We start from the raw sequence: 24,025 nt of genomic DNA on the forward strand, positions 1-24,025 counted from the left end.
TAAAAGGTCCAGCTGAGGCTGCAGCTGGTGGACGGCGGTCAGACCAGGACCATGGAGCTCAGTGTCCTCCTGCTCCTTGCTCTGCTCACAGGCCTCTTTCTTCTGCTGGTCAGGGGCCACCCAAAGGCCCGTGGCCGCCTCCCGCCAGGCCCCCGTCCTCTGCCCTTCTTGGGGAACCTTCTGCAGATGGACAGGAGAGGCTTGCTCAATTCCTTCTTGCGGGTGAGACAGATGGACGGGCCCCTGCGGTGGGCTGGTCGCTGCCTCTGTACTTGGGGATCCCTCAGCAGGAAGAGCAAGGCCTCCTTCCAGCTCAGGGGTTGGGTGGGGACGGCTGGTGTGAAGGGCCTGAGCCTGAATCTTGATGGAGAGTGGTCAGATGGCCAGAGGCATCCCTGCTCAGCTGGAGCTGTGCGAGGGGCGCTGTCCTCCAGCGGTGGGGGTGAGTGGCCGTGCAGAGGTGTGTGGATGTGAGCCACAGTGCAGACCTTTGCTGTCCTCCGTCACCCTCGGCTGTGACTTTGGGTGCCTGCCTATCCCTGGAAGAGAGGAACAGGGTGGCACCAGTCCAGGGCATATTATTTCTGCCAACAAAAGGGAGCAAAGGCTGGCCTGAGTCAGGGCTGGGACCAGACGAGGAAGGGGGGGGGGCAGGGAGAGGGTGGTAGGGAGCGCTTTTTAACATAAACAGCCAGTTGACACTCTCCGTCATTTACCAGGCCCTGTGTCAATACTCTGATGCATGCATTTGTATTTAAATATCTGCTTATTAATAATTAATCGGCATCCATGACCCCACTTTCCAGTGGGGGAGATGGAATCTTGACAGTGGCTCCCAGCTCCTCTGTCCCTTTCCCCCGCCCTGCAGACCACCCTCCTGAATCTCAGGTCTGTTCTCCCTTTTGTTTTGATACATACATATATATATATATATTTCTGATCAGTGGCCTATTAGTAAATAACATTTTGTTGTTGTTGTTGTTTGGTGCTGAGGCTGGAACCCAGGGCCTTGTGCATACTAGGCAAGTTCTCTACCAAGCAGCTATACCCTCAGCTCCATCTCAGTGTCTTTTTTTTTTTTTTTTTTTTTGGTACCTGGGCACTCGACCACTGAGTCACATCCCCAGCCCTATTTTGGATTTTATTTAGACACAGGGTCTCACTGAGTTGTTTAGCGCCTCCCTTTTGCTGAGGCTGGCTTCGAACTCATGATCCTCCTGCCTCAGCCTTCTGAGCCACTGGGATTACAGGTGTGTGTCACCATGCCTGGCTATCTCAGTGTCTTGTGACAAGACTATTTTTTTTTTAGTACAATACTTATTTGAGAATAAAAACTATTTGCTTAAGGAGCATATAAATGATGAATGATTATAATTTATGTATGCACATATGTGTTTATCATAGACAGTCAAGTCAAGCATGTGGCCTTTAGTGACTATTTGACATTGTCCACCAGACCTGAGAGATGCAATGTATCTGAGTCTCAGACTCTCAAGTTATGGGACATTTTGGATTTTTCAGAGGAGTTACACAGAGAGTCTCATGAGTAGATAAGGCATTGTTTGAGTTGCATCTGTGCTGGGCAATGCTCATAATCATAGTGTGAGCCGTGACAAGATTTGGGAAGGTGGTTAGAGGCCAAGTTGGTTCAACTTTTGGACAGAAACATCCTTTTCAACTCAAGTCACTGAATTTCCTCTTTTATAAAACGTGCATTATCAGTGCATTATACTTGTACATAATGGTGGGATTCATTTCAACATAATCATACATGACGAAATAATCTTTTCTCTTTCTCAGTCCTCAGTGCTTCCTCTCTCCATCCCCTCTTCTCCCCCTTCCGCTCCCTCTACTCTACTGGTCTTCCATTTATTTATTAATTTATTTTTATTTTGTGCTATACATAAAGGTGAAATTCACTGTGTACGTTCACAGGTGTACATAGCATAACTTTGTTAATTTCATTCCAGGTTACTTCCTTTTCCCATCCATCTTCCCTCCCCCTCAATTTTTTTCCTCTACTCTACAGATCTCAATTCTGTTTTTATGGGTTCTGCCCTGACTCTTATCTTGCTTAAGCTTCTGCACATGAGAGAAAACATTTGACCCTTGATTTTCTGAGTCTGGCTTATTTCACTTAGCATGATGCTGTTCAGTTCCATCAATTTACCAGTAAATGACATAATGTCATTCTTCTTTATGGCTGAGTAGAACTCCATTGTGTACATATACCACATTTTCTTTATTCCTTCGTCTGTTGACAAGGATCTGGACAATTCCTTATTTTGGGTATTGTGAATTGTGCTGCTATGAATATTGATGTGCCAATGTCACTATAAGATGCTGATTTTAGTACTTTTGAATAATTACCAAGGAGTGGGATAATTGGGACTTATGGTGGTTCTATTCCTAGTTTTTGAGGAATCTCCATTCTTCTTTTCAAAATGGTTGTATTAATTTGCAGTCTCACAACAATGTATGAAAGTACCTTCCCCCGCCCCCCAGAAAATCAACCTACATAATTCACCATATAAATGGAATTAAGGAAAAGAATCATGATCATTTCAATAGATACATAAAAGGCCTTTGACAAAATTCTGGAGAAACTAAGGATAGAAAGAATTTATCTCAACATTATAATGGCTATTATATGACAAATCCAAAGACAACATCATACTGAATACAGAAAAACTGGAAGTATTTCCTCTAAAATCAGAAACAAGATAAGGATGTCCATTTTTACCACTTGTATTCAATATAGTTATTGAAACTATAGCCAGAGCAATAAGGCAGGAAAAGGAAATTAAAGGGATACAAATAGGAAGAAAGAAGTCAAATTATCTCTTTTTGCTGATGACATGATCCTCTATCTAGAAGACCCCCAAAAAACTCCACCAGAAGACTTCTAGAGCTGATAAATAAATTCAGCAAAGTAGCAGGATACAAGAGCAACATACCCAAATCAATAGCTTTCCTATACTCCAATGGAACTGCTGAAAAGAAATCACAAACACTATCCTGTTTACAACATCAGAAACCAAAACAAAATAAAAAGTTGGGAATAAATCTGACCAAGGCAGTGAAAGACTAGAGAACATTGAAGAAAGAAACTGAAGACCTTAGAAGATGGGAAGTGTCCCCCATGTTCTGTTAAGGGCAGAATAAATATTGTCAAAATGGTCATACTACCAAAACTGTCATACAGACTCAATGCAATTCCCATGAAAACAGCAATGATATTCTTAAGATAACTAGAAATAGAAGTTCTAAAATTAATTTGGAAGAACAATAGACTCAGAATAGGGTAAAGAAATCTAGAACAAGAGGAGCAATGCTGGAGGCATTGATCTCAAATTATACTACAGAGCTATAGTAACAAAAACAGCATGGTATTGGCAGACATGGAAATGAATGAAATGGAAAAGAAGACACAGAGTCAAATCCACATAGATACAGCCATCTGATACTTGACCGAGGTGCAAAAAACATACATTAGAGAAAAGATAGACTTTTAAACAAATGGTGCTATAAAAGCTGGATATCCATATGAAAACAAAGGAAGATTTCTGTCTTTTACCCTGCCCCAAATTCAACCCAAAGTGGACCAAAGACCTAGGAATTGGACCAGAAACTTTGCAACTGCTAGAAGAAGACAGAGAATCAACACTCCAACATATTGGCTCTGACACCAACTTCCTTAACAAGACTCCTAAAGTGCAACAATCAAAACTGAGAATCAATAAGTGCAACAACATCCAATGAAAAAGCTTCTGCACAGCAAAGGAAATGATTAAGACAATGAAGAGAGAGCCGACAGAGTGGGGAAAATCCTTTCCAGTCTCTCCTTTGACAGGGGATTAATATCCAGGATATATAAAGAATTCAAAAAACTCAACATCAAAGAAAAAAAGTTCAATCAATCAATAGGCATTTCTTAAAAGAAGAAATACAAGTGGCCAACAGATAAATAAGAAAAATTCAACATTCCTAAGAACCAGGTAAATGCTAATAAAAAACGACATTGAGATTTTCTCTCACTCTTGTTGGGATGGCAATCATCAAGAACACTGGCTCCCTCTTCAAGGGAGCTTTCTAAGGTCTCAGAGGCTAACTGGGTGCCAACCATCCTTCCACTAGCAGAATTTGCTGCCCCCACCCCCAGCTCTTTTCCCAATGAGGATTGGTGAAGATATTGGCAATAAAGATCCTTTACAGATTCTGAAACAAGTCAAACTGACCATGGAATTCCTATTTGCCTAAGATGTGAGTTTAAAAAAAGATGTGGTGGTCAACTTGTCGGAGTGCAGGCAGTGGGGACTTCTTGGGAAGGGATTTCATATGGAGCGTGGAAGGGGTGGACATTCGCTGACCTCTGAGGCATCTTTTCACTGTAAGATTCTATGATCCTGGGTATCCTGTGTATTTTACAAAAGTAGTTCAGACTCTATGTGCTAATCATTTGTTGGAAAGGCTAAGTTAGCTTTGTGTCATAATAACCCTGCCGTGGTGATGTCTGGGGACAGTGAAGGAGATCACTAGGGGTGAGACAGTGTGGAGTAGCCCAGAAACCACTGCCAGCAGCTGCTCTGCGGAGGTAGTCTGGTTGCCCTTCTACCTGTAACTAATGCAAATAAAGAATGTACAAACCTAATTCCACTCTATATTAGGACCCGTTGCAGGTTCAAGGAGATAAGCTGAAGGACCTGCCCTTGAGGAATGGACAGTCTGGTTGGAGATACAGAAAAAACCCACAAAGATAAATTAGGTAACAGTTAAGTGCTCTCTTGGGTGGTTCCAAATACAAGTGAAGGAACATGAGTTTTTGGAGCATTTGAAGGTCCAGAAAGGGTTTATGTAAGAGGTAGGACATGAACAGAGCCTCAGAATGGATGGAGTAAGGATGAGTGGAGGAAAGAAGCCATTTCTGAGGATACTGGGGAGAGGTGAGCAAGGAGAAGGCCTGAGTGAATGAGAACAGGACACAGGGAGTGGAGAGGAGGCGCGAATGGAATGATGGTAACACGGTGAGGAATTGACTTGTCTGAGCCAAGGGGAGCAGTAAGAAATAATATGCTCCACCAGACAGGGAAGACAGTCTTAGTCTTATTTCTGTTGCTATCAAAATGCCAAGTTCAGGTGCTTTATAAAGTGAAGAGGTTTGTTTGACTCAGAGTTTTGGAGGCTGACAGTCCAAGACCAGGCAGTTCCATCTGTTCAGCCTCTGGTGAAGGTCTCCTTAGGTGTGTCACAACATGGAAGAGAAGAGAAAAGGGAAGTGGTCATGTACAGAAGAGGCCAAACGTGGGGTGGCCGCCTTTTATAACAACATGGTCACTCAAGAACTAGCTCTCTCTGCAAGACTAGCATCAATTCCTTCTGAGGGTGGTGCCACCGTGAACTATCTGCCCCCTCCAATAGTCCAACTCTACAGATTCTACCATCTTTCCACACTGTCACATGAGGGCCCAAGCCTCCAGGACATGAACCCATCTCACATAAAATAAGTAGGAAGCCAGGGGTAACTACTCCACACAGAAAGTTCCTAGTGCCAAGGGCTGGTGATCTCCAGTGGTGATCCCCAGAAAGAGCCAGTAAGGATCTCCCAGGCACGCTGTGGAAATGTGAGGGTGGTGGCCTGATTCATTCACAGAGGATAACAGCCACGTAAGCTTGGAATGCTGTAGCTCTTTTCCATGTGGCTTCCCACACCAGCTTGCTGGTAGCCCTGGGGCTTGTGGACATGTCCCTTAGGGTAGTGTCTGGTGGCTGTGATTTTTGGCTTAAGAAGTCCAGAGCTGCTCTGGCAGGCAATTGTGTCTGGGAGGTGGTTTTGTGGGTTTTGGTTCAGCTGTGGGTGTTACTATGATTGACAACTTAAGTATGTATGGGGTTTCCTAGATCAGCAGGGGAGTTTCAGTTCCTTTAGGAAGTCATTCCTGAGGCCCAGATGTGGTCAGATCTCTACCATGCACTTTCATGGTTGCTATGATTATCACTTGCCTCTCCTAAGTGGGCCGATATCCATGGCAATGCTCCATTTTCCTTAACCCAAAGCATATGAATGCTATGGTTCAGGTCTGGAATGTTCTCCAAAGACTTACCTGTTGTAAGCTTAGTCCTCATTGCAGTGATGTTCAGAGGTGGGGATTTTAGAAAATGATTGACTCATGAGGGCTCTCATTAATGGATTAATCTACTGATGGATTCATAATTTCATGGAATTATTGGCAGGTTGTAGAAATGGTAGGAGGTGGGACCCAGTTGAAGGAGTAGGTCCTGGGGATCATGCTTTTGGATCTATATTTTGTCCTGACCCCCCAAACCCATGCTTCTTGGCTGTCATGAGCTAAACATATTTCTCCACCACACTCCTCTGCCACAGTGTTCTGCCTCACTTCAGGACCAAAGCAATGGAGTTAGTGAAATATGGACTGAAACTATGAGTCAAAATAAATATTTTCTCCCTTAATTTGTTTTTCTCAGGTATTTTGTCTCAGTAACGGAAACTGAATAACACAAGATATTGGTGTTGAGAAGAGGGTTGTTGCTATGATTACATTTGATCATGTTTTGGAAACCCTTGGAACAGTTTGCAGGAGGAATTTGGAAAATCTTGGCAATGAGGGATAGAGAAGCCTGAGAATGTTGTAAGCAGAGACTAAGGGATATTTCTGGTGCAAGATCAGAAAACCAGAATGCTGTCAGGAATGAAGGTAGTGAAGACTGTGCTCATGAGGTTTCCGATGGGAGCAAGGATTCTAGTGGGTATTGAACCAGAGGCCATTTGTGTGACATTCTGACAAAAACTTTGTATACATTTTGTCTGTGCCCTGAGACTTTGTGTGAAGTTGAATGTAAATTAATCTGGAAAAGGAAATTTCAAGGTAGTACAGCATTCAGGCAGCAACATGTGGACTGCTGGCTGCTTGTGCCTATATTTACTATGCAAATTGAGAGCAAGAAGCAGAGCAGAAGATTCTGACAAATCTTCAGTTTGGTTGGAAAAGAAGTCCATATAAAGTTGGGGCCAATGAAAGTGTGGTTGCTTCAAGGATTGGCTGCTCTAAAAAGAAGCCAAGTCCATTGCAGCTGAACAATAGAAAAGATGTTTTGAGGGTATCTCAGGAACTGGCCAGACCCCCTCAACCCCCTTTGCAGGCTCAAGGGTGTAAAAGTGTAAACTCCTCTGAAATAGCTTGCTTTGAGGAGAGAGTGCCAGGGCACCCTGCTCCCACAGTGCCACCAGGAAGTTGTTTCCCAGGATCCTTTTCACTGTGTCAACCATCCAGGCATTTAGAGGCCACTATGAAATGGTCCAAGGGGGTCTGGCTACCACTGCTCCTTCTGGTAGCAGAGCAGACCTGGGTGTCATTCACATGGTGCTGGCTTTTTAGGAACATGGAGTGCTAGAGTTATGGGGTCATAGAGGCTTTCCTCTTTCTCAGCACCAATGTTCTGTGTTATTCAGCTAGGAGACCAGGCAGTGTGGGACAGGATCAAAATCCTTGTGGGCAGCTCCGAAGAGGGGATGCTCGAAGCTGGGAGAGTGAAGCCAGCGCAGACCCCAGGAATTCGGACAGGATGGGAATGCAGAATATCTGCTCAGGGAAGCACCTGGCGGTGAGCAGAGACACCCAAGACAGAGGCCATGTGGACTGCCACCAGCAAGGCCATCGGGTGGAGCTCTTCAAACCCTGGGGGTACACCTCCTATCACCATGGGGCCAGAGTACCCAACGTGGAGCTGCAGGAGTTAGTGTTTGCCTGTTGGGGTTCAGTCGTGCTTTGGCCCCAGCCCTCGATTTCTGGGCCTCCACCCCGACCTCTTGGAATGGCAGTGCTTACCCATGCATGTCGGGAGCATGGAACTTGCTTTTTGCTTTTTATAGGGGCTCACAGAGAAGAGTTTGCCTTGAACCTCAGAGTAGCCTTTTGAATTTGGACTTTTGGGAAATGCCAGCACTGTTTAGTCTCTGTGGATTCTTAGAAAGGGACTAAATGCATTTTGCATTGCAAAATGTGCATGAGATTTTGGGGTCCATGGATAAAATGTTATGATTTAGATCTGGAGTGTCCCCCAAAGGTTCAAGCATTGAAGGCCTGATGCTCCATGCAGTCATATTCAGAGGTGGGATTTTTAGAAAATGATTGGATCACAAGGGCTCCGATCTCATCAATGAATACATTGATAGAATCACATTATTGGCAGGTGGTGGAAAATGCAAGAGGTGGGGCTTAGAAGGGAATGGGTCCTTGGGGACTATAGTTTGTTCCCAACTTCTTTCTCTCTGCTTCCTAGATGGCGTGAGTGGAGCAGCATTTTTCTGATACACCCTTCTGCCATGATATCCCGCCTTTCCTCAGGCCCAAAGTAGTGAAGCTAGTCAACCATGGATGGAAACCTCTGAAACCATGAGCCAAAATAAATATTTCCTCCTTTAAATTGTTTTTCTCAGGTGTTTTGTCACAGTGACAAAAAAACTGACTAACATATCTGAGCACAGTGCTGCTCATAGTACCTGGCACACAGTAGGTGCTCAGTAAATATGTGTGCATGAGTAAAGGAGTAAGTGCATGAAAGCACAGGTCTTCCTTGGCTGGCCTTGCTACAGGAAGGGTTGCCACAGACCCAGTGCCTGCCCCCTTTCTGGTTTTTATTACATAGGCAGAGGCCCTGAGTGCATATGATTTCATTTTAATTGCTTTCCATATATCACAGGGGTCCTATAGTGTTCTCCCTGTTGATTTTAGGGCTTCCTTGAGACCAGCTGCCCATTTCTTCTGGCTTATTTCTATCTTTTGGAATGCAAATGTCTTCCCTAGGCCTGTCTCACCACTGCAGTTTGGAAATCTATAACTTAGTTTGATTTCACAGGCTCATAGCTAGAGGAGAATTTGCCTCAGGGTAAATTGTGCCTTGCGTCTTAAGACTTTGGTGGCTACTGGGATGGGATGAATGTGTTTTGAATGTGGAAGGCACATGAAGTAGTCTCTTGGGGCCAGTGGTGCAAGGCTATGGTCAGAATGTGTCGTTGGATGTTTATGTGATGAAAACTTAGTACCAAGGCAACTGTGTAGAAATATGGGGCATTTGAGGTGACTGGGCCTGAGGGCTCTGCTTTTAAGGTCAAAGTGGACAGGCATCTGGCAGGGCCTAGTTGTGTGTCATCTCTAGCAGAAGCCACAAGAGAGGTGGCTGAACTCACTTCTATAGCAAACCCACTCTTACGATAATGACATTAATCCACTCACAAAGCAAGGCTTGACCCATGATTGAAAGCCAAAATAACCCGGGCTGTGCACACACAATTTGTATAATAGCCGGAGGATTCACAGAGCCCCTAAAGCACTGTCACGGACCCTCCCAGGATCTTCTAGGTTTCCACGATCCTCCACCTGAATGGGAAGGAGAGCGTGGCCGTGTGTGTCATGATCTGAAGGACTGGGGGAGGTGCTGCTGTTCCTTCTCCACTCCCCAATAAGCCCCCAAATCCTCCTGGAGTCAGAGAGATGTAGATTTGTGTCAAAAGTTCAACTCTTCTAGAATCTTCTATAAAATGAGATAGTACCTGTAGAAACGTGTGACTCTCACAGTTGGTAGGCAGAACAAATGGGACACTGCCTAGAGGTGGCGTCTGGTAAGTGCTTGCCACGACTCTTACTTTGACCCACTCATCCGTTTACTTATTAACTGAATAATAATCCACTGGCCAACTTCATTCTACAGTTGCTCCACTGTCCTGTCCCTCCACCCTCCTCCTTGATCCCCTTCCTCTGCTCTACCATTCTTCCTTCTATTTTCATGAGATCCCCCTTTTTATTGTTTATTTTTCTCTAATTTCTGCATATAAAACATTTTTTGACCCTTAACTTTCTGAATCTAGCTACTTTCACTTAGCATGATGCTCTCCAGTTCCACCCATTTACCAGCAAATGACATATTATTCTTCTTTACGGATGAGTGACATTCCATTATATGTATGTGTATCTATAGCCATACCTAAACCTATACCTAGATGTATATCTATCTCCCATTTTCTTTAAAATTTTTTTTTCTGCTGAGGGACACTAAGGCTGTTTCCATAACTTGGCTGTTGTGAATTGTATTTCTATAAAAGTTGGTGTGCGTGTATCACTATAGCATGCTGACTTTAGAATTATTGTTGTTGTTGTTGTTTTGGATAAATACCAAAGAGTGGACTAGCTCGGTCATATAGTGGTTCTAATCCTAGTCTTTTGAGGAACCTCTATATTGGTCTCCAAAGTGGTTGTACTAATTATGGTTCCATCAGCAATGTGTAAGTGTAGCCTTTCCCCCAAATTCTCATCAGCAATTATCATTATTTCTATTCTCGTCAACTGCTATTCTAACAGGGGTGAGACCAAGCTTAGTACAGTTTTGATTTGCATCTCCCTGATTCCTAAGGATATTGAACATTTTTTTTTTGTATATTTGTTGGCCATTTGTATTTGTTCTTTTGAGAAGTCTCCATTCAGATCATTTGCCCATTTACTGAGTGGGTTATTATTATTATTATTATTATTATTATTATTTTTGGTGTTAAGCTTTTTGAGTTCTTGATATATTCTGATTGGAAGCCTGGCTGGGAAAGATTCCACCTGCGCCCAGCCCTCCATCCCAATCTGTAGGTTCTCTCTGCCATTCTTAACTATTTCCTTTGTGGTACAGAAAAATTTTAATTTAAGGCCATACAATTTATTGATTTTTTGGTTTTATTTTTTGAGCTCTTAGGAATCTATTTATTTATTTATTTTGGCCGGGGAGTTTTTTATTTTTCACTAGAGCATTATAATTATACATAGTATTTGGGTTCATTTTGACAAAATCATACATGCAAGAATTTTTAAAAAATTTTAGTTGTGGTTGGACACAATACTTTATTTTTATTTAATTATATTTATGTGGTGCTGAGATTCAACCCAGTGCCTCACAGGTGCTAGGCAAATGCTCTGCCACTGAGACAGTACCCCAGCCCAATGCAAGGAATTTGATTTCAATCCCCATCCCCTCTTCTTTCCTCCCCTCCTCCCTCCTGAACATAAAGGTGAAATTTCCTTGAATTGAAAGATTATTTGAAGCCGTCTCTTCCCCTGAAGTCCATTCTGTCATTTTAAATTTCGCCATTGATGGTGCTTTTTTTTTGTAGTTGAATATTAACTCCATAAGATCCCTGTTGGGTTGAGCCAGTTTGGGGGTTGGGTTGTGGTAAAGACATGTCAGGGGGCTGGGGATGTGGCTCAAGCCGTAGTGTGCTCGCCTGGCAATGCGTGGGGCGCTGGGTTCGATCCTCAGCACCACATAAAGATAAAATAAACATATTGTGTCCACCTAAAACTAAAAAAATAAACATTAAAAAAGAAGACATGTCAGTACCCATTAACCTGGCACAGCTGGGAGCCTCTGAGGAACAAGCTGTCTCCTTGGAAGGCAGTGACACAAGAAGGCATCGTATTAAAGATGGGGAATAATTAAGAAAACATGGAGCCTAAAGCATTTTTTTTTTTCCTGGAAGAGCAGGTTCTTGTAGGGCCTCATAAAGACAGGGTGCTTCTGGGCCTAGGTGCAGTGGTTTTATATATATATTTAGTTGTAGATGAACACACAATATCTTTATTTATTTTTATGTGGTGGCTCAGGATCAAGCCCAGTGCCTCACACATGCAAGGCAAGTGCTTTGCCACTGAGCTGCAGCCCCAACCCAGGTGCAGCATTTTTAAGGAGTCCTATTAAGGGAATTGGTGCTTGCACCCGTAAGCTGGAGTGTTGACCCTGTGTTTTTTTTTTTTTTTTTTTCTAGCAATTTCAACGTTTCTGGTCTAATTCCTAGGGCCTTTGATCCACTTTGAGCTGATTTTTATGCAGGGTGAGATAGAGATATGGTTTCATTCTTCCACATAATGGATATCCTGTTTCCCCAGCACCCTTTGTTCAAAAGACTTTTTTCCAAGGCTCATGTTTGGGAATCTTTGTCAAGGACCCCATGACTGGATGCTGTGTGAATGAATGAATGTATCACAATGAAGTTCAGTTTTATGTATAAGGAACCAATTAAAAAACAAAAAACAGACAGAAGGAAGACTAGTAGAGGAAGAGAACCGGGGGATGGAGAGGGGAAGGGATAGGGAAAATACTGGGGATGGAAATGGAGCAAATTATGTTTACAAATAAGGAAATCCTGTTGTCTGAGGTGTCCATCACTGGGGGACATTATGTTAAGAGAAATAAGTGGGGCACAGAAGGACAAATACTGCATGATCACACTTATGGTAAGTGGATTGTGCAAGTGTCACACTCATTCAAATAAAGGGTAGACTGCACACTACCAGAGGCTGGGGGAACTGGGGAGATGTTGGTCAGAGGATACAAATTTCAGTGAGGCAGGAAGAATAAGTTCCAGAGACCTTCTGTTCTTCCTGGAGACTACAGTTACTAACAATATATGGCACAGGGAAAAATAGCTACGAGAGGTGATTTTTATGGGTTCCCACCATGAAAAAGTGAGAAGTGTGTGAGGTAATAATGAGCTTGATTTAGCCATTTCACAACGTATTCAGACATCAACACATTATGCTGCATGTACAACTTCACTTGTCAATTAAAAGATAAATTAAAAAATATATATGTAAAAAAAAATTCACTGGGCACCTTGTGTGTGCTGAGGGATATTCCAGGCATGGATGATGACGTGGCATCTTAAACAGGAACACAAGGTTGCTATGCTCCTGGACATCCACAGGGAGAGACATATTAACAAAAAAATAGGGTGAAGTTAGGTAGATGAGCAATGATTGACATAAAGCAGTGTGATATTTTAGAAAGTGCTGGGAGATTATTTTAGATGCATGGTCAGGAAATAGACATGGTCCTGCTTTGTTTCTGGTATAGACCCTGAAAGAAGCAGAGGGAGGTATGGCAACAGGGGGAGCAGGTGGTGTTCAAAGAACCTGTACAGGAATGAGCTCAGGGGACAGCACAGAGGCTGATCAGGGAGAGCAAGGGGCAAGGGGAAGAAGTCAGATAATGGGGGGGGGGGGACCACAGGGTTTGCGGCTGAGTGGGCCAGGATGGAGACTGTGGTGTCATTCTCAGTGACATGGGGACATTGGAGGGCTTGGAGAGGGTCAGGGATATTAACTAAATGACACTTAAATAGGATTGCTATGGCTTGGAGAATGGCGAAACCGTATCAAGAGGCATAAGAGTAGAAGCAGAGAAGTCAGTGAGGAGGCTTTGCACAGATCCATGCAAGATGTTTTTAAAGTAAACTTATCAATTTCTATTTTACTTTATTTATTTATTTATTTTTTGGTACTGGGGATCCAACCCAGGGGCACTTAACCACTGAGCCACATCCCCAGCCCTTTATATATTTTATTTTGAAATAAGGTCTCGCTAGGTCACTTAGGGCCCCACTAAGCTACTAAGGCTGTCTTTGAACTTGCAATCCTCCTGCCTCAGGCTCCCGAGTCCCTGGGATTATAGATGTGTGCTAACACGCCTGGCCATTTTTATGATTCTTTGAGTCAAGTTTTTTCTTAATGTTTAACTCATCCTAAAATGTGCCCAACTTAATGAATTTCTACAAACAGCACACTTATATCATTGACTTACAGATCAAGTAACAACAGGGCTGGTCCCCAGAAAACCTTCTTCTTGTCCCCTTCCAGTCACTACCTTTCCACTTATTCTGACACTCTGGGTTGGTTTTCTTTGTGACTTTGAACTTCATGTAAATAGATGTAAGTGTAAAATCACTTTTCTTTTGTGACTGGCTGCTTCCATTCAATGTGTCTGTGAGTTTTCCAAAGTTATTGGTAGTAGCTGTAGTTTGTTCTTTGTCAATGCTGCATAATGTTCAATTGTTGGAAATTGTCATTGGATTTATTCTGTATCTACACTGATAAACATTGTGTCAAGCAGTCTTCTATGAATGTTGTGGTTGATATTTTTGATGAACATGTTTGCTGGGCAAGTATTGAGGGATGAAGTTGCAGAGTAGGCATGTGATCAACTTTAATAAACAAAGTTTTCCTCCATAGCTGAATTTTCTACATCTACAGGTCCATTAAATTGTGGATTGAAAATACTTGAAAAAAGTTGTGTTCATTTTGAATATGTAATGACATTTTCTCTTGACATCATTCCCTAAGCAATACAACCTATTTATGTAACATTTGCATTCCATTAGGTATATGTCATCTAGAGATGACTTAAGTATATAGAAGGATGAAAATATACACAAGTATTATGTCATTGTATATTAGGGACTTGAGCATCTCAGGGTTTTGGTATTACTCAGAGGTCCTGGGACCAATTCCCATAGACGCCAAGGGGGTAATGGCACAGCCCAGCAATTTCCCAAGCTGTACAGATATGATGGCTTTTACCATTTCATGAGCATCATTAGAAGACCCTTCACATCTGCCAAGTGGGTGTGTCAGAGTCGTCCTCTTAGGAAATGGTCAGGAGGCGGAAAGCAGTTGGGTCACAGAAACATTCTTTGAGAGGCGCAGGAGATGTGGCCAGACTCAAGGGTACAAGCAGGATGGCATTAGAAATACTGAAACATGTGGATGCTTAGGGCCCAGCCAATCAGAGTGGACCTGCCTGGACTGTGCATTGACCCTTTAGTGGCTGGAACCTGAGGGAGGAGGGTCTTGTGGGAGACACCTCTGGACCAATCTGCATCTAAGCATTTCATGGTTAACAACGGAGGTGTGCACGGACTAACATCAACCCTGGTGTGGATGTGCTTGGCAGCTTCGAGAGAAATATGGGGATGTGTTCACCGTGTACCTGGGACCAAGGCCTGTGGTCATGCTGTGTGGGACAGAGGCCATACGGGAGGCCCTGGTGGACCAAGCTGAGGATTTCTCTGGCCGGGGGAAAATATCTATAGTTGATCCAGTCTTCCAGGGATACGGTGAGGACCTAGAAGTCCCTGGGATGGGGTGGGATAGAAGATGGGACCTGGGGAAGGGGAGTCTGAGAAGGGAGGACAAGGGGTGGGGACAGAGCCAGACTCCTTCCAACTTCCTCGCAACCTGCCTCTCCTACATACCCAGGTGTGATCTTTGCCAATGGAGAACGTTGGAAAACCCTTCGGAGATTCTCTCTGGCCACCATGAGGGACTTCGGGATGGGAAAGCGAAGCATTGAGGAACGGATTCAGGAGGAGGCTCAGTGTCTGGTGGAGGAGCTGAGGAAATCCAAGGGTGAGGCCTAGGGATGCACAGGAAAAGAAAGAAGTGGAACAGAGAGGGATGTGGGGTGCACAGCAACAGAAAGAGAGGTATGCATGCACAAAAAGATAGTAATGATGCAGAAACAGAAAGAGAGAGAGAGAGAGAGAGAGAGAGAGAGAGAGAGAGAGAGGAGACTGAGAGGCAGGAAAAAACAAAGCAGAGAGAGAAACCGAGTCAGAAAATTAGAAGGACGGACAGACAAACCTCAGAGAAAAGTCTGCAGAGGAATGAGAGAAAACAGGTGAGACCCAAAGAGAGGGGTAGCATTCATCTGAGGTTCCTGGGCTCCCAGCCCCCTCCCTCCCAGTCTCAGAGACCAGCACTGCACCTGCCAAGCACAGGCCTCAGTGAGCAAGTGAAGAATGATTCAAGCAAGACCAGAGAGCCCTCGGGGTAGAGAGAAGAGACTACCTGGGTGTGGGAGTGAGGGGTGCAGCCATTGGGGCTTCTAAATCTGCACAAGGCATTGATGGAGCTCAGCTCTGCAGCCCTGCCCCAAGGACTTGATTCTAGGAGGTCACACAGTCAGAGATGGGTCCCAGAAGAGAGGCAGGGTAGTGGCCAACAGCACTGGCTGAATTCTGGGTCTGAATTCTGCCCTTGTAAAGAGAAACTACTGTGAATAAATTATTGAACCTGTCTGTCCATCTACAGTGTGTGGGGGATAATAGTAGAATTGTATTTTTTTACTATGTTCTGGTGAAAACTAAATATGCAAAGGGCTTGGAATAAAGCCTGATACAGGCTGTGCTAGCAAGTGGGTGCTGTATGGCTATTCTTACCTTTTATTACTGAGCAGCGGTGGACAATCCCAGAGAGACGGGCAACAGCCAATTGTCCCCAGGCTCTGGAATCTGTGACCTGTGACTTGCCCCCTTCTCATCCTAGGGGCCCTCGTGGACCCCACCTTCCTCTTCCAGTCCATCACCGCCAACATCATCTGCTCCATCGTCTTTGGAGAACGCTTCGACTATAAAGACCGAGAGTTCCTGCGGCTGCTGGACATGTTCTATCAGTCATTCGCACTGATCAGTTCCTTCTCTGGCCAGGTCTGGGAAAGGAAGGAGGCTGGGGGTGAGGGGAACAGTCAGGGTCATGGGAAAGCATGGTCTGCTTTTGGGGAACAGAAGTGCACCTAGAGTTGGAAGAAAAGTAGATGCCACATGGAGGGACAGGGATGTGAGATGTGGAGGGAGGGAGAGACCGTGAGCAAAGATCAGAAACAGAGTCCCAGAGAGACTAAGAAGAGGAGGGCTTGGAAGAAAGAAGAGAGGAAAAGAGAGAAGACAGAATAAGTCAAAGGTTTGGGGGGAGAGAGAGATTCCCCCTAGAGGTGTTGGGCCCCTGGATGTCTACTCCCCCCACCTGCTAGCTCAGTCCTTGGGGAGAACTCACTGCCCCTTCCTTCTTGCAGGTGTTTGAATTATTCTCCGACGTCCTGAAGTACTTTCCGGGCACCCACAGGCAAGTCTACGAGAACCTGCAGGAGATCCTCACCTTCATCGGCCACAGTGTGGAGAAGCACCGAGCAACCCTGGACCCCAGCGCCCCTAGAGACTTCATCGACGCCTACCTGCTCCGCATGGACAAAGTGAGGCCTGGGGCGGGAGGTGCGGGGACAGAGGGAGGTTGGAGGAAAGGAGTAGGCAGGGGGGAGGGGGCGGGAAGGACGGAGGAGGGGGAGGACTGGGGGGAGGAAGACCAGGGAAAGGAGGAGGGGGACTGACAGGAGAAAGGGCGCTGGGTGATGGGGACACACAGGGAGAAAAGAACCTTAGAGGCAGGAAGAGACTGGGGAACAAAAACCAGAAACAAGCCAAAGAGATGGAGAGAGAGAGACACCAAGCCAGGCAGAGCCATGAGGAGAGAGAGAGAGAGAGACTGGGGGTTGGCCCTGCTGACACCCAGGGACCCCGGGGGGGGGGGAGACCCAGAGACAGAGGGCGGGGCCTGGGGGACAGGCGAGTCCCCAGTGGGCTCCAGGCCCTGACCTGCCCTCCCTCTCCACACCTGTGGGCCCAGGAGAAGTCCAACCTGCAGAGCGAGTTCCACCACAAGAACCTCGCCATTACCTTGCTGTCCCTCTTCTTCGCGGGCACCGAGACCACCAGCACCACTCTGCGCTACGGCTTCCTGCTCATGCTCAAGTACCCTCACGTGGCAGGTGGGCTCGGGAGAGCACGTGGGGAGGGTCCTCTGGTCCCCTCCTGGCTGCAGAGGTGGGGCTGGGGTCCTCCATGGATGGGAGGCACCCTGACCTCTGTTTCAGGAGCTGGGCAGGCCCAGGGTGGTCTCCTGCTGAGCCCGTGCTGTGGGCCAGTGGTGAACGTACAATCTGTTGACTTGTTCTTCCAAGGTTTTCTATCATCCTTCATTTATTTATCCAACCTTTTATTGATTTGCATACATTGAGACTCCCTGATTCTTTCATCAATGATTCATCCAAGGACATTCACATTCCTTTACTTATGAGTTGACCTTCAGATAATGATAGTTGAGTGACTGTTGTCATTGATTCATGGCTCATTCTTTGGCATGGATCCACCCATCCTTCCCTGAACTAAGTCTCATTCCTTAATCATTCCATCAAATAGTCTTCAGTCCATCTTTCTTGCATTAAGTAAATTATTCATTTATACATCCCTCATTTATTTATCATTTAATCTATGCATTCATTTTCTCCATTATTTTGCATACCTACACTAATTTATTCATCTATGTATTTCATAAATTAAGCATTCATGTGATTAGTGACTCATAGGGTTCATTTTTTTTTGTCCAAGAATCATTTATTAATGGACTTATTCATTGATCCACCTATTGCTAAGTTGAATACATCATCCATTCATTGGTCTGCTCATTCATTCATTAATCTTCACATTCAGGCATTGATTTATTATTGATAGGATTGATGTAGGTGGCCATTTCTTTATCTGTTGTTCATGGATTCACCACTGGTCTTTTCCACTGTTCTGTTCCCGAGGACCTAACACAGTGCTTCACCTGTAATGCACTCAGGATAAATATTAGATATTTTTTATTCATCTTAGAGGGATGGGTTTGACAGGTTTTTAGCTTGGAGTCCTTCATCTAAAATTGCCTGTGAAATCATGGCGTGTGTGTGTGTGTGTGTGTGTGTGTGTGTGTGTGTTTGTGCACACACAGGGTACCTGTGCACGGGGGAGATGACTTATCACATATTCAATAGAATTCAAATGTTGAGAGTTCTGGTTGCATCTCCCTCTTTCCATCCCTCAGCTGTTTGCTCTGAGGGTATCAATGATCTGAGCCTTGCTGTAGGAATTTTGTGGCTTAGTGGTCCACAGAGAACAGCCTCGCTGCTGAAATAGAGCTCATTGGTCCCCTTTTCTGTGCAGAAAGAGTCAAAGAGGAGATTGCACAGGTGATTGGCTCACACAGGCCACCTGCCCTCGATGATCACTCCAAAATGCCATACACGGGGGCAGTCATCCACGAGATTCAGAGATTTGGAGACCTCCTCCCCATTGGTGTGCCCCACATAGTCACTAAAGACACTGTCTTCCGAGGGCACCTCATCCCCAAGGTGAGCCCAGCTGGGTTTGGGTCTGCTCTCCGTGGGCGTCCTTGATTCACTTAATCTCTAGTTTCAACCTCCTGTGCGTTTCTCGGCAGGGCCCCTGGTTTTTGTTTTTGTTTGTTTTATCACTTTACTTATTTTTCGTGGGGCCAGGAATGGCACTGTCTCTTGATCTTTCAACCTTTCCTCAGAACACTGAAGTATACCCCATCCTGAGCTCTGCTCTCCACGACCCGCATTACTTTAAAGAACCAGACACCTTCAACCCTGACCACTTTCTGGATGCCAAGGGGGCACTGAAGAAGAGCGAAGCTTTTATCCCCTTCTCGGCAGGTAGGCTGGACCTGGGATCCCTTTGCAGACACCAGGGGCAGGTCCCATCTGCTCCTGGAGACAATGATAGGTCTTTGTTTTGTGAGCACTCAGCATATTCCAGTTGCTTTACCTATACTGTCCCATTCCATCTTCACTACCACCCTGCCAGGACACTTGAGAAGTGACATTATGTCCCATGGCTCGCCTTGATAAGCAGGACCTTGGGCAAATGTTGGAAAATCCCTAGACCTGAGCAAAGTCGTTTTCTTAAAAATCAACAACCAAAAAGTATTTGTTAGCATGACTCCAAGCCCAGTGCTTACTAAAGGGCTAAGATAATGCAGCTAAAAACTCAGAGAGGTTTCATCCCTAGTCTATTGCCTCCATATGACCCAGCTATCCCACTCCTTTATTTTCATCCAGAAGAACTAAAATCAGCATACTATAGCTATAAATGCATACCAATGTTTATAATGACAGAATTCACAATAGCTATGTTATGGAACCAGCCTTGGTGTCTGTCAGCAGATAAAGGGATAAAGAAAATGTGGTAATGTGGTATAGTTGCAAGGCTTGACTAATCCCAGCAGGTTGGGAGGCTGAGGCAGGAGGATTGCAAGTTCAAAGCTGGCTTCAGCAACTTAGCAAGGTCCTAAATAACTCCGTGAGACCCTGTGTGTGATTAAAATATAAAAAAGGGCTGGGAATGTTGCTTAATGGTTAAGCACCCCTGAGTTCAATGTTCAATACCTGGTAACAAAAAAAAAAAAAAAAAAAAGAAAAAGAAAATGTGGTGTGTGTGTGTGTGTGTGTGTGTGTGTGAGTGTGTGTGAGTGTGTTGTGTATTCATCCATTCAGAAGAATGAAATAATATCATTTGCTGGTAAATGGATAAATAGATGGAATTGGAAAACATCATGCTATATGAAATAAGCCAGAAAGTCAAGGGTGAAATGTTTCTTTCATATGTGGAAACTACAGGAAAAAAAAGGAATAAAAAGTGATCTCATGAAAACAGAAGTGAGACTAGTAGAGCAGAGAAAGGGGATCAAGGCAGAGGGCAAAGGAGAAGGAATAAAACTGACCAAGTTATGCTCTGTGCATGTACAAACTCACAAACCCCACTTTGATCTATAATTATAATACATCAATTAAAAAATAAATAAAGAAAAGTAATTAAGAGGAAGGTGGTCAGGGGGAGGGAGGATGGAGGTATAGAGAAGTCCTGGGAACCAAGATCGTCATGTGCACTTATAAATATGTCACAATGAATCTATGATGTCTAATTATTATGCATCAATAAAAGCATAAAAAAAAAATCCAGATCATGTACAGACACAATTCCTGCTCCAGGAAACTTATAGTCCACAGTTCATTTTCATCAAGTTGTCCCCAAATAATGATCTTATTAAATTATTAAATGTCTGGCGCTTAGAACCGCCTGGCACAAAGTCAGTTACTATCGTTAATAATCTGGCGTTATTTGGGAGCACAAAGTAGGAAATACTAACTTTGGTGGGTAAGTGAGGAAAAGCTCACCTGAGAAACTGGTTTCCAGGCAGAGGCCTGGTGGGCGAGTGTTGACCAGCTACGGGAAAGAAGCTTCCAGGTGGAGGCAACAGCAGGGTAGAGTTAGGTGGCCCATTAGAGCAACTGAAAGAAGCTACAGCTATAGATTAGGAAAGGAATTGTTGAGCGTGAGGAGCTCAGCCGGGAAGGGCCTTGAGGGCTGGAGAGGAGTTTGGATTGCTCTTTGAACACTGGGGCTGGGGAAAGTTTTTTCTTTTTTTTCTTTTGTGTGTGTGTGTGTGTGTGTGTGTGTGTGCGTGCGCGCGCACGCGCGCTAGGGATTGAACCCTGTAATGTTTAACCATATCCCAGCCCTTCTTATTTATTTTTAAAATTTAGAGACAGGGTCTCGCTAAATTGCTGAGGGCCTTGCTGAGTAGCTGACGCTGGCATTGAATTTATAATCCTGCTTCAGGCTCCCCATCCTCTGGGATTACAGGCATGGGTCTACTTACACGGCTTAGGGAACATCTTGGACACACTTGGCCCTGTTCCCACTCTACACTCTGGTTTGGTAAAAGAAAATTTCAGACAAAGTAAATTTTGTAGAGTTTATTTGAGCAAAGTAACAATTCATGAATTGGACCATAACCTGCAGTGGTGAAGCTTTAGAGAGTTCCACCCAGATGCATGGGCAGGTAGCGATAGACAGAAAAGGATCCAAATAGCAGAAACAGCTCCGTTGGTCCAGAGGTTGGTTCACGTGGCCGCTTTGGCGTGTCTGAGCAGTTGGTAGCTTGTGATTGGCTGAAGAGCTGCGCTGGGATTGGCTGAAGTGCAGGGCTGGGAGTGGCTGAAGAGCAGAGCTGGTATTGGCTGAGGCTTGGTTACTTGTTCCAGGAATGTGGTCTCCGTTCGATTGCCCTTTGGTTAATATTAAGTTACTGTGCAGTTTACTCAGTGGGGTTTAGGCCAGATTTAACTCCTAAGCCCCACCCAAGGAAACCCCAACATCCAGATTCCTCATGTTTTGGGAGGAAGAAAGGCCCCAGAAACAAGAACCTATTTATGAGTTTCATCAGTGACTTCAGTGGCCCAGGGCTCTGGCTTAGCTCCCGGCTCTGTGGAATGTGGTCCTCAGGGTCTGTTCTGTCTTCAGTGAGAGCAGGGAACACGTGGGGTGGTGGGTGAAGGTCAGCCCTCCATCCAATAGCTCCGTCCTAAATTTAGGGAGAGGCAGAGACTTAGAGAAGTAAAGACTGAAACAGAGCTAAGCAACGGAGAAGTGATGGGGACTAGACAGAGAGAGGGACAAAGGGAGATCATGGCGGAGAAGACAGTCTGTTAGAGACAGGAGGGAACTTAAGACCACAGAGGAAGGAGAGAGAGAGAGAGAATGGATAGACAGGAGTGAAGAAGAAAATGTAAAATGGATAAAACAAACAAACAAAAAACAAAACAAAACTTCTTAGGTATAGACCAAGACAGAGGCAGAGTGCCCCAAGGCGAAAGAAGAGCAAAGTGAACCAATAGAGTGTTGGAATAAAGGAGCCAAAGAAGGGGGGAGGGTGTGCTGAGAGAAGATAACAGGCCTTAGGCTCTTGGAAAGATCTGGATCCCCAGACAGTTCCAGGAGAAGAACCCTCCCAGAGACCTGCCCTGAGTACTTCCAAGGTCCCATCTCCTGACATCTGGAAATGCCAAAAGAACACAGACCCCTTGCCAGATGCATCCAAGCAGGCACAACTTTGCAGCAGCTTGAAAGGTGCAGTGGATGCCTGGAATCCTGCCCTCCACTGGGCTTCCCAGGGTGGTCAGTTTGCAGATGAGGAAGGACTGAAGCACCTGGAGGCGCTCTGTGTCCCTGCCTGACTTTTCAGGCCGTCTCTGTCCTCCTTCTTCTCTAAGCCTATGGTCTGTTAACACAAACCCCTCTGAGTATCCATCTGAGGGAAGCCATAGAAACCCTGCTCATGGGCATTGGTCCCATTCACAACTTTATGAATAATTTTTTTGAGGGAATTCTTGGAGCTGGTGGATTTCAGGTTAAAACTAGAAGAAAACCCAGAGACAGACGTAACACAGAGTGCCAGAAACACACACACACACACACACACACACACACACACACACGCTTAGTGGCTCTTAGATCCAAACAGCAATAACTATACCTGTAGGATTCCTAATGCAAGCCAGGTGTTAGTCTAGGAGTTTGTTCTACAAATTCCAACTCTGCCTTTAGTCATCCTGCCAGTGCCTGATAAGTACTATTCTCCTTGTGAAAATGAAGAATGTTAAAAATGTCAAGTCAGAAATATGCACACACATACTTATACACACTGACACACCCAAACACAAGTGGGTCCTTATCTCCTACGAGGCCACTGAACCCTTTGAAAATCAAACAATAGCTATAAACTCTCCTATAACAATCAACTTGAAGACCCAACAGGTTAAAGATCAAGCCTGTGAAAATCCTTAGCAATGCACAGGTGCCTGGGCTTTGGGGTATGGCAGGCAAAGCATGTGCCCTGGCCCCCAGCCCACACGGTGATCCTCTGTGCCCACAGGGAAGCGCGTCTGTCTTGGTGAAGGCATCGCTCGCAACGAACTGTTCCTCTTCTTCACCACCATCCTCCAGAACTTCTCTGTGGCCAGCCCCGTGGCTCCCCAGGACATCGACCTCACTCCCCGGGAGAGTGGTGTGGGCAGAGTGCCCCCAACCTACCAGATCCGCTTCCTGCCCCACTGAATGGGCTGAGGGAAAAGGGCCAAAGGATCCAGGGTCATTGTTTCTACCCCTGTAGAGAATGACTGTGATGGCCTCCACATTTTCCTGTGTCTGAGAGACCTGCTGTGGACCTGCATCTTCCCTGTCCTTGTCTGCATCAACATGGGAAGGTCCTTTCTGTAGTCTTACTTCCTTCATCATGCTGTAGCTCTTCCCAGGCCCTCAGGTGTACTCCTTTCCCCTATTCATAGAATTTCAAAAGTCAGAACCAACCTTGAAGGTAATCAAGCCCCTTTCTAGGTGTATATATAGTAACTTGGCAGTAGGTCCTTCTGCAGTTCTGCCTCCCAGGACACAGCTCATGCTGAATAAATTCTCCCTTGCTCAGAATAAATACTGTCCCATTTATCCACTCCTTGTGCTCCATCATCTGTGCTGAAGGGCTTCACATATGACCTCTCTCTTTCTGTCCTCTCTCTCTTGTTTTGGTAACAGGGAATTGAATTCGGGGACATTTACCCGGCCCCCTAGAGTCAGGGTCGCACTAAGTTCCTCAGGGCCTCGCTAAGTGGCTGAGGCTGCCTTTGAACTTGCAATCCTCCTGCGCCACTTGGATTACTGGCTGTCCAACCTCAAACCTGGCAG

The 24,025-nt window shown here is 45.1% G+C and overlaps 1 protein-coding gene across 1 annotated transcript; it reads left to right on the forward strand.

Moving 5' to 3' along the window:
• The first annotated feature begins 49 nt into the window (after positions 1-49).
• LOC113176560 (cytochrome P450 2B4-like) lies at positions 50-23,955 on the forward strand. The gene is made up of 9 exons (XM_077793016.1): positions 50-222; positions 14,782-14,944; positions 15,087-15,236; positions 16,155-16,315; positions 16,681-16,857; positions 17,289-17,430; positions 18,644-18,831; positions 19,017-19,158; positions 23,220-23,955. Exons 1-9 carry the CDS (start codon positions 52-54, stop codon positions 23,399-23,401), a joined length of 1,476 nt encoding a protein of 491 aa, XP_077649142.1. The 5' UTR covers positions 50-51; the 3' UTR covers positions 23,402-23,955.
• The last annotated feature ends 70 nt before the right edge of the window (positions 23,956-24,025 follow it).

The sequence above is a fragment of the Urocitellus parryii genome, chromosome 15 (assembly GCF_045843805.1).
Source record: "Urocitellus parryii isolate mUroPar1 chromosome 15, mUroPar1.hap1, whole genome shotgun sequence".
Lineage (NCBI taxonomy): Eukaryota > Metazoa > Chordata > Mammalia > Rodentia > Sciuridae > Urocitellus > Urocitellus parryii.